The sequence below is a fragment of the Nicrophorus vespilloides genome, unplaced genomic scaffold, assembly GCF_001412225.1.
Source record: "Nicrophorus vespilloides isolate i.1.1-1 unplaced genomic scaffold, Nicve_v1.0, whole genome shotgun sequence".
NCBI lineage: Eukaryota > Metazoa > Arthropoda > Insecta > Coleoptera > Silphidae > Nicrophorus > Nicrophorus vespilloides.
This window is the reverse complement of record NW_017097465.1, coordinates 18683-30101: the sequence shown is the minus strand read 5'-3', so window position 1 is coordinate 30101 and position 11419 is coordinate 18683. Positions and strand designations below refer to the sequence as shown.

Genomic DNA, 11419 nt, shown 5'->3' with positions numbered 1-11419 from the left:
TATATGGTTTTATTTTGGTTGTGGTTTTGTTATAATCATTAAGAATCTGCAGTAGCAATTAAATGATATCTACTATGAACAAGGCTTTTCCATAATCTTCTATAGGTATGCAACCAAATAAACCAAGTTACTAAACAATATTCAATTTTATAAGCTTAATTTGTGATGATGTACTAATTACATTAATGAAACAATTCTCTATAATACATGATTCTTTCTAATTTTCTATTGGTATACAACCAAGTAAACCAATATACTAAATTATCTTCAATTTTTTTTTTTTTTTTTTTTTTTTTTTTTTTTAAATAGAGATTTATATCAATTTATTTATTGATATAAATCTCTCCGGCCCTATTTCTACCCCTTTCGGGTTTAACAGCCACCACAAATTTTTGTTGATTTTCGGAATTGAACCAACGACATTTCGTATCAGATGTTCGTGATACAGGCGACCATAGCCACACGGCTACGGCCGCCCTTATCTTCAATTTATAAACATTGTTTTTGATCATTTACTAATTATGTCAATGTAACAATTCTTTACCAGGTGAAGATCACTATATAAGCAATGCTTCACTACAGTTTTCTAAAGATATGCAACCAAGTAAAGCATTAGTCTTTACAATTTTCCTATTGGTATGCTTACTTTATTATTGATTAATCCGACCAATCAGAAACCATTTGAAGCCATATGCAACCATGAAAACAAAATTTCTCTTTCGAAACAAAATATATTTCTTCATACCAACTTATTATTAACATAACTCTTTAACATTCATTGCTTCTATATAACTATAAAATTGTATTGCTTTTAAGAAACAACTGAAACGAGTATGCAACTAAATAAACTATGTTTCTCGATCATAGATATGCAGCCAAATAAACTATAACTTCAAATCACTCATTCCTTCATCAATACCAGACTTAATACCTAAAATCCTTAAATACAAAATCATATTAATTACATACTTCAATAATGAAGTTAACTTAATCATTTCTGTTTTTTCTTTTGCAGAAGAAACAACCAGCAAGGATGCGTGTGATACCGATAAATCCGACGCTTCTGGAGAGCTGATGCATAGAGGACGATTCGGATCAGGAATCAACGCAGCCCCCGTCTCCATCACCTCAACAGCAGCGACGACAACAGGATCACTCACAATCATTTCTCTTCGGATGTTTTATTTTATGAACAATCGCGCATCGTGTCCAACAAAAAAACAAAATCATTCTCAACATATATAAAAACAAAATCAAAAACAAAAGTAAGGGCAAACTTTCTCGAGAAAGCACACTTGAGAATAAACACACACACAAACAAAAAACAAAAAGAATCAACAGTATGTTGAGAATTCCTCCCTGACCAAGACTATAACTAAAACAAGTAAAAACAAAGAAATCGGCAGAAATTATCAAGACCAAGCATGTGCTTTTCTCACCATTTATTTTATCAGAAAGATTGACGTTTCTCTTTTGACGTTATAAGTGTAATCGTTTGTTTCGTTACTCTTTTTTTTTAAATGCTTGACTGAACTTTGAAGTAAACAAACAAAACAAAAAAAAACAAGAAAGAAACGAAGAGGATGAAGATTAGGTGACGAGGACGAAGAAGAGAGAACCCAACATGAAATGCTCAATATTATTACTACTATTATTAACTGTAATGTAGGGAAGAAAGACGATAAGTTTCTTATTATTACTATTACGATTATTGTTTTGAAATTTTTATTTTATTTTATTTTTTTTTATTTAAGTTGGCTTCAATGTTATCAAAACAAAACAAAAAACAGGAAATACCAACATTCTCTGATCATTTTACGCTTCCAATTTGTACTTAATTTTGTACGGGCACAAATCAATTAATTTGTTTGTTTTTATTTTCCTATATTTTTTTTGTCGTCATTATTATTTTATTTAAATTCGATCGTAACGCGCACAAAATCAAACTCTACTAAATATTTGTGTAATATACATAAACCAATATACATTCTTATATAACTATTATATAAAAAAAAAACAAAAAATATATGTAACGATACGCATACTACATTTAGTTCTAAATGGGAATAGCATGCAATTATGTAATTATTAATTTTCGAACCAATTTTTTTCTATGTTTTAATTACCTTTTTTTTATATATATGTTTAACAGTCGTTCTCTTGGCTTTATTACCGTTTAAATTTTAGTTCTTTTTTTTATATATATACACATATAAATTTAGTATTGACGAGGAAATTACGAGTCCAGAGTAATTTATTATTATTATATTATTGATTGCACAATGTAAAAAAACATAGTTTGTGTCAATTATTATTACTTTTTTTTTTTGTTATATACATATATTATATATTTATGGAAATTTAGGTATTATGCAAGAGGACGCTTTCTTCTCAAATTTGCGCGACGCGGAGGAAAAAGGGAAAATGAATTTTACGTATTTTTGTAAAAAAAATATTCCGTTTTTTTTTAATTATTATTTTTTTTACTATAATTATTTTCTCCTTTTTGTTTAGATTCGATTTTTCTTTATTATTATTATTTTTTTCTGTTGTTAGATTTATTTTATATCTAAAGAGAAAAGAGCAGATTGAAGCAGAACGAATGAAGATGAAAAAACAAAAAAAAAACGTATGATGCAAATATAATTTTAAACTACCTCTTTATTAGATAACCTTTGGTGCTTTTGGTTTATTTCTTATGGATATGATTTTTTTTTATTTTCTTCATTTCCCCTCATTCATCCTTCCCCCATTCGATTCACTTGATTTTCGCTTTTTTATCGGAAAATTTAGTTTTTTTTCCTTTTTTAAGTTTTTTCTTTACCCAAAATAATAGAACAAATCCCATTCGCAACAAACTTGATTGCATTTTATAAAATTAACACTTTTTTTCTTAAATAAGAAAATACTGCCAAATCTTCGTTAGTTTTAATCAATTAGCAGACGAAATTATCTAAATTTTCCTTAAAATTTTTAGTTCTCTCTCAAGTAATCAAAGTATTCTTCATTAGTTTTTTTTCTTATGTAATAATAAAACAAAAGAAGAAAACAATTGGTTAAAAAAACTGCCATTATCAAAGTATTTGATTGTAATGAAAAAACGTAAATAAAAATTGCTTCAATAAACTGAAATATTTAGCAAAAGTAAAAAAAAATCGAGAAATTGCATTCATTTAAAGCGTTTGTAAATAGAAATAATTCATTTTTATTGCTTTGATATTTCAATTGGAATAAAGTAATGACAAATTTTCAAATTTTTGCTTATAAATTTCATTTTTTTTCCAGTGAAATAAATCTTCAAAAGGTTTTAAAATTGTATTCAAGTATTTTGGTACTTGTAATATCAATAGAAATAATTCATATTTATTATTTTCAATAGATAAAGTAATGAAAATTTTTGTAATTTTTGCTTACAAATTTCTTTTTCAATGAAATAAATCTTCAAAAGGTTTTAAAATTGTATTCAAGTATATTGTCATTAGTAATATCAATAGAAATGATTCATATTTTTTCAATTGATAAAGTAATCAAAATTTTGAATTTTTATTTGAAAAAAGTAATGAAAATTTTTGTAATTTTTGCTTACAAATTTCATTTCTTTTTTCAATGAAATAAATCTTCAAAAGGTTTTAAAACTGTATTCAAGTATTTTGGTAGTTGTAATATCAATAGAAATGATTCATATTTATTATTTTCAATTCATAAAGTAATGAAAATTTTGAATTTCCATTTGAAAAAAGTAATGAAAAATTTTGTAATTTTTGCTTACAAATTTCAATTTTTTGTAATGAATTTAATCTTCTAAAGGTTTTAAACTATATTAAAGTATTTTGGTACTTGTAGTTTCAATAGAAATGATTCACATTTATTTGTTTCAGTTTTGAAAATTTTGAAATTTCATTCGAAAAAAATAATGTTTTTTTTGTTGTTGAAATTTCAAATAAATTTACATATTCTGTAATGAAAACTTGTGAAATTTCTAAAATTAACGTTTCAATTAATATATTTCACCGATTTGCGCAAATATTGTTGCAAATAATTTGAATTAATTCAGGAAACAATGCTTGAGGTTTCTCTGTTCGTTGCGCAGAAGCCGTTCATTCATTGTCGAACGGCCAAACACAATTAAGGCTTTGATCCAAATGCAAAGCCGAAAACCGCATCCAACAATAACCGGAAATTCGCCCATTACTGCACGGTTTTGATTGTGTATCAAAAACAATGGATTTACCCTAATTAATTTATACTGCTATGAAGAGAAATCGATAGAGAAATTAAAGTTTTCATTGCGAAATCATTAAAATTAATTAGTAATTGAAGTTGTCTACTTTATTTTTAGTTATAATTTTGGAAAGTTTTGAAAATTAAACAAAAACTGTAAATTTTTTTAAGTTAATTACGTTTTCTATTTCACTTAGAAGCAAATAATAGAGAAATCGATACAGAAATTGAAATTTTCATTGCAAAATCATTAAAAACAATTAGCAATTGATTTATCATTAAGTTGTCTACCTTATTTTTACTTTGAATAAAATTTTGAAATTTTCTAAATTAAGTTTTACTTGAATTAGGAGCAAAAAATTGAGATTATGAAGGGTAATTGAGTATCATTAAGTTGTCTACTTTATTTTTGTTTAGAATTTTGTAAAATTAAACAAAATTTCTAAGTTTTCTACTTCAATTATAAGCAATACAGCAATTAAAAATTTCATTACAAAATCATTAAAATTAATTATAAATTGAAGTATCATTAAGTTGTATACTTCATTTTTAGTAAATTTTTTTGTAAAATTAAAGGAATTTTTTTAAATATTTAAGTTAATTACGTTTAATTCATTAATTAGAAGCAAAAAATAGAGAAATAGAGAAATTGAAAATCTCATTACAAAATCATTAAAATTAATTAGTAATTGAAATAACATTAAGTTATCTACTTTAATTATAGTTAGAATTTTACAAAATTTGCAATTTTTTAAGTTAATTAGGTTTTCTACTACAATTAGAATAAAAAAAAATAGATAAATCGATACAGAAATTGATATTTTGATTGCGAAATCATTAAAAGTAGTATCATTACGTTGTCTAATTTATATTTAGTAATTACACGAAATTTGTATTTTTTTAATTTAGGTTTTTTTACTTAGGTTTTCTATTTCAATTAGAAGCAAAAAATAGAGAAATCTATACAGAAATTGAAAATTTCATTACAAAATCATTAAAAGTAATTAGTTATTGAAGTATCGTGAAAAATAATTAGTAATTGAAGTATCATTAAGTTGTCTACTTTAATTTTAGTTAGCATTTTGGAAAATTTCTAAGTTTTCTACTTCAATTATTAGCAAAAAATAGAGATTATGAAGAGAAATAGATACAGAAATAAAAAATTTCATTACAAAATCATTAAAAGTAATTAGTTATTGAAGTATCGTAAAGTTGTCTACCTTATTTTTAGTTAGAATTTTGGAAAATTTTGAAAATTAAACAAAATTTGTAAAATTTCTAAATTTTACTTCAATTATAAGCAAAAAAAAACAGACGTTAAGAAGAGAAATTGATACAGAAATTGAAATTTTCATTATAAAATCATTAAAATTACTTAGTAATTGATGTATCATTAAGTTGTCTGCTTCAGTTTTTGTTAGAATTTTTATAAAAATTACACGAAATTTGTAAAAATTTAAGTTACTTCAATTAGAAGCAAATAATAGAGAAATAGATAGTGAAAACCTGTAAAATTTATAAGTTAATTACGTTTTTTATTTCAAATAGAAGCAAGAGAAATCGATACAGAAATTGAAATTTTCATTACAAAATCATTAAAATTAGTTAGTCATTGAAGTATCATCAAGATGTCTACTATATTTTTAGTTTGAATTTTAGAAAATTTGTAAATTTGTTAAGTTAATTACGTTTTCCAATTCAATTAGAAGCAATTATTAACAAATATTAATTAAAACTTTATTAAGTTTTTAATTAACTGAAATATGGAATAATTTAGTGAATTACTCATGTTCATAGTTATGAATCATATAAGTCTGAAGTCTAAAAAAACAGTATTCAATACAAATAATGTGATATTATTTTTTTGATTAACCGAGAGAATTGCGTATGGGATTTGAATTTTAACAAATTTGTGTAAACTATATAAACTTATAGAGAATAATTTAGGTTTAGGCCTAAAGAATTTCCAGTGGATTTGGCCTATTATTAAGAATTTGTTAAGGAAAAGATTCTGACTGCATTCCTCAAGTTTTCATTTGCACTAAAAAAACTTCATCCACTGACCTTATTTAGTTATTTTTTTGTTGTTGTCTTCGTTTTGTGAATACTACTAAACTTTTAATGGACAAAAAAATGAAACCTAGGCGAGTTAGACGTAAGTAGTTAAATTTTTTCTCGTGACTCGCATTACCAAAAAAAATAATTAAAATTAACTAAAAAGAAAACTTTTAAGCTAAGAAATCACACTTTTAAACACGTCACCCTCCCACGTACACACGTTTAGGTACCTCGATGTAATTAATCTCATGATAAACCTAAAGAAGACGAGAAGACGGTGAAAAAAAACATAAGTAATTGAGAAAAAAAGATGAATTAAAAATTATACAAATAAATATAAACCTAATTTGATATGCATTTGCTTTTATTTTATTTTTTCTGTCTTTCCTCCTCTCCCGCGCTTCTCTGAGAATGCGACGAAACTAGAAATAGAATTTATATGCCATTGGGTTAATAGTGAAATGGGAAAAGAAATAAAATATTTATATCGTGAGAGGAGAGCGATTCAAATTTTGAACCGCATCCAGTTCGGAAATAGCCTTTGATATGAAGTGCACGGTTGCGATCTTCGCGGTTTTTACCACCGTCGTCGCTTTCCATCTTCTGGAAGCTGGATGTGATCCTACGCCGAATAAGAGGAAGAGCAAGAAAGCTGAGTTGGTGAGGAAACATCTGAAGAGGTTGAGGAAGGAGGAAGGTGGTATCAAGTTGGTTGGTGGTAGAGATGAGTTCGAAGGTAAGTGTACGTGATTCTTGTTGGATTCGAACGTTTTTTTTTTATTGGCACGGGCGCAAAAAGTGAAATGTTTCGTATACGAATGTTGCGATATCAAATTTTCAGTTGATATTTTGCTTTTCCTTATATACATTTTTTATTTTTTATATCATTTCTTTAAAAATTTTCTAAGATTGTTAACGAATTTAATCAAAAACTTTATAAACAAGTAAAACAGTCTAAGTTTACTATAATTTATAAAGTATTCATTTACTTATCCGCGTTTTTTTTTTGCAAATTAATACAAGATATTTCAAATTTTGTTAAAACATTGAACTTTTTGCTAAAATTCTTAATAAATTTCATCGAATGTTTCGTATTCGAATATATTAATATCAAATTTTCTTTGTAAATAAGAACATTTTCTGCTCTTATCAACATTTCTTTGCAAATTCCTATAAAACTATTAACATATTTCAACTAATTCTAAATTTTGTTAAAGAAATTATTCTAAAATTGTTTTCAACAAAAATATCACTGAAATTTTGGATTTTCTTAAATATATACATTAATAAATAAAAGAAAATATAAAGGCTTTGAAAATTATTCAAAAACTGTTCAAAAAAATCCATATTTTTTCAGGAATTTCAGGTTTTTTTTTTTTTAATTTTTAAAATTTGTCAATGTTTTTCATTCCAAAATTATTAACAATTTTCATCTGAAATATAAGTTTTAGAATAAAGTGTTCATTTTCTTATCATCATTTCTTTGCAAATTTCTAAAAGATATTTTGTTAAAATATTGAACTTTTGCTAAAATTATTAATAAATTTCATCGAATGTTTCGTATTTGAATATGTTAATATCAAATTTTCAGTTGAAATTTTGCTTTTCCACTTTTTTATTTTTGATATCATTTCTTTCAAAATTTTCAAAGTTGTTAACGAATTTAATGAAAAACTTTATAAACAAGTTAAAGAATCTTTGCAAATTTCTACAAGATATTTCAAATTTTGTTAAAATATTGAACTATTTGATAAAATTCTTAACAAATTTTATCGAATATTTTGATATTAAATTTTCAGTTGAAATTTTGCTTTTCCACTTTTTTATTTTTGATAACATTTCTAACAAAATTTTCTACGATTGTTAACGATTTTCATCAAAAACTGTAAACAAGAACATTTTCTGCTCTTATCAACATGTCTTTGCAAATTCTTATAAAACTATTAACATATTTCAACTAATCCTAAATTTTGTTAAAGAAATTTTTCTAAAATTGTTTTCAACAAAAATATCAGTGAAATTTTGGATTTTCTTAAATATATACATTAATAAATAAAAGAAAATATAAAGTCTTTGAAAATTCTTCTAAAACTGTTCAAAAAAATCCATATTTTTTCAGGAATTTCAGGTTTTTTTTTTTAATTTTCAAATTTGTCAACGTTTTTCATTCCAAAATTATTAACAATTTTCATCTGAAATATAAGTTTTAGAATAAACGCAAATTCGATTGTTGAAGTTTTTATATAATTTAGTTAAAATATTAAAGAATTTCAATTACATTAAATGTATTTTATATTATGTTAAGAGTTACATTTCATAAAATCCTCGTCTCAAGTGGAAAACGTATTTTTGTCTTTATTGAAGATTCTTTTGACTAGAAGTTATTTTATCTCTCACAAAAAAACAACTTGTTTAACTCATAAAGATTTATATCCTCTTCGTCCATCTCTCTTTATTCCATCTACTATTTCTCCTTCATTTTTCCTTTGTTTTTAAAGGAAACGTTGAAGTCCTGCACGAGGGTCAATGGGGAGCAATTTGCGACGACGAGTGGGACGCTGCAGAGGCCCAAGTGATTTGCAGGCAATTGGGATACGAGGACGTGGCTTCTGCGAAACCAACGTACAGCTCACATTTCGGACCTCCGAAAAGTAACGATAAATCCTTACGAAATTCAATTGAATTGTTATTCACGTTTCTACTCTCTTCCTTTCTCAATTCCAACAGGGAAATACTGGATGGACAATTTATACTGCGACGGAACCGAGGATGAAATAACAGCTTGCAGATTCGACGGTTGGGGTGAACACGATTGCGAAGCTTCAGAAGCTGCAGGTGTCAGATGTCAGGAGAATGTTGTTACAACTGAAGATGTTGTTAAAGAGAGCATCAAATCATTGTAAATTTATTTGTGAATACTTGTCTCGAGTGGATTTAGTAATATTTCTATTGTAGCGAGAAAATGCCTGAGAAATTGGAGATTAGGTTGCAAGGCGGCAGGAACAAGAAGGAAGGACGCGTCGAGATTAAGGTCAAAGACGAATGGCAGGTCATTTGCGGTGATGGATGGTCACTTCTTGAAGCCATGGTCGTTTGCAGGTATCCAACTTTATATATTGACACTTAATTAAGTTATACTTACTTTTACCAGTAAATGTAAAAAAATGTACATTTACTAGAAAATGTACGTAAATACACTTGTCAAATTTGACAATTAACAGTATTTTTTCAAGTTAATAAACAATTCCCGAGAAACTTTTCAAAATATACCAAAAGATGGCGTATTGTAAAATTGCACAGAATGCAATACAAACAACACTAATTGAAAATTGGCTTTTACTAAAGTCCTATATGTTGCGTAATGAATTTTATTTGTACTTTTTCACAAAATTTCATGTTTTAACTTTGTTAATGTGTACATTTACTACTTTATAAGCTTTAACTGTATCAAATCAATAATTATATAATAATAATTTACAATTGCGTTTATTGTGCTATTCGTTTCGCATTAATCAAGTTTACTACTTCGACGTGTAAAATATTGCAGATCGCATTTCCATATGCATCATCGAAATTGATTTATGCCTTGAAGGCATTCGCGGCAGGCAAATATATCGTCAATTATATAATATGATAAGCTGCATAGTCGCGTTTATTTATGTCGAGAATTGCGAATAAATTGAACTATTATTCACTAGTTTCTGTTACTAATGTAAAATGATAACAAATTTCTCATAAATACGGTTAAATTTTTGCAGTTTCATTATTTCAATTTTGTTTTTCAGTTTAATTTTTCAATTTTATTTGTTATTTAAAATTTTCAGTTTAATTTTTCCAATTACATTTTTCAGTTTCAATATTTTAATTTTGTTATTCATTTTTCAATTCTGTTTGTTTACAGTTTCATTTTGTCATTTATGTTTTTCAGTAAAATTAATTCAAATTTGTTTTCAATTTTCTTTGTTAGTTAAAATTTTCAGTTGAATTTTTTTCAATTTGTGTTTTTCAGTTTCATAATTTCAATTTTGTTATTCAGTTTCATGTTTCAATTCTATTTATTAGTTAAAATATTCAATTTCATTTTTTCATTTACGTTTTTCAGTAACATTATTACAAATTTGTTTTCAATTTCATTTGTTAGTTAAAATTTTCAATTTGTTTTTTTTCAGTTTCATAATTTCAATTTTGTTATTCAGTATCATGTTTCAATTCTATTTATTAGTTAAAATATTCAGTTTCATTTTTTTCATTTACGTTTTTCAGTAACATTATTTCAAATTTGTTTTCAATTTCATTTGTTAGTTAAAATTTACAGTTTCATTTTTTTCAATTTCATAATTTCAATTTTGTTATTCAGTTTCATGTTTCAATTCTATTTATTAGTTAAAATATTCAGTTCAATACACGATCTCTTGGTATGTTTTAGAAACTTTTTCAGGAATTGTTTAAATATTGTTAATTGTCAAATTTGACAAGTAACAAGTAAAATTTTCATGGCAAGTTAAATTTTCATAACACTCCAAAAAAAATCATACAAGTGCACTAAACATTATTTACTTTTATTATTTGTTATCGAATTCACCCGTTTTCGATAATGAAATTAATTCAATTTAATTGGAATTGATAACGACATCACGTGCATCCGCAAATTAATTAACAGCACTGATGCAATTCAGTAAATAACCGAATTCTCGCACTTAACATTCGCCAATAAATTCCATTATCATAACAATAATAGCTTCATTAGCGAAACGCCGATACGGCCGTAAATTCATTCAGAATTTCATTATGCAACGTCGCATATATTTTAACTTAATTTAATCATGCTAATTACCACTATTACAGCTCAATACTTCATTTATATCATACGAAAATGTAATGAAACTTCATGAAAAACTCTTTAAGAAATATTGCATAATCAAATATATCCTATATCCAAATGTGACACTAATTTGACATCTGTCAATTATAATATGAATAATTACATTTGACAATAATTTGACATCTGTTAAATTATAATCAATACTTTCGTAAAATGTCATTTTTGAGAATTTTTGAAGTAAAACTTGTAGATCGTTGAATTATGTCAAATTATATTCTATGTTATATAATGAATATAATTACCATTGACAGCTATTTT

General features: G+C 25.6%; 2 protein-coding genes across 2 annotated transcripts in view; both read left to right on the top strand.

The window, feature by feature from the left end:
- Positions 1 to 1221, top strand: part of LOC108560187 (G protein-coupled receptor kinase 2) — a gene marked incomplete at its 5' end in the record, with an annotated part of 6139 nt that extends 4918 nt beyond the window's left edge. The window contains 1 exon segment of the mRNA XM_017917638.1: positions 1016 to 1221. Within this exon segment, the coding sequence (XP_017773127.1) occupies positions 1016 to 1075 (60 nt within the window).
- A 5599-nt stretch (positions 1222 to 6820) lies between these two features.
- LOC108560186 (lysyl oxidase homolog 3) overlaps positions 6821 to 11419 on the top strand; it is a 7881-nt gene continuing 3282 nt past the window's right edge. Inside the window, exons 1-4 of the mRNA XM_017917637.1 lie at positions 6821 to 7015; positions 8778 to 8930; positions 9007 to 9178; positions 9235 to 9378. Coding sequence (XP_017773126.1) covers positions 6826 to 7015; positions 8778 to 8930; positions 9007 to 9178; positions 9235 to 9378 — 659 coding nt within the window. The 5' untranslated portion in view covers positions 6821 to 6825. The remainder of the gene's footprint in view (positions 7016 to 8777; positions 8931 to 9006; positions 9179 to 9234; positions 9379 to 11419) is intronic.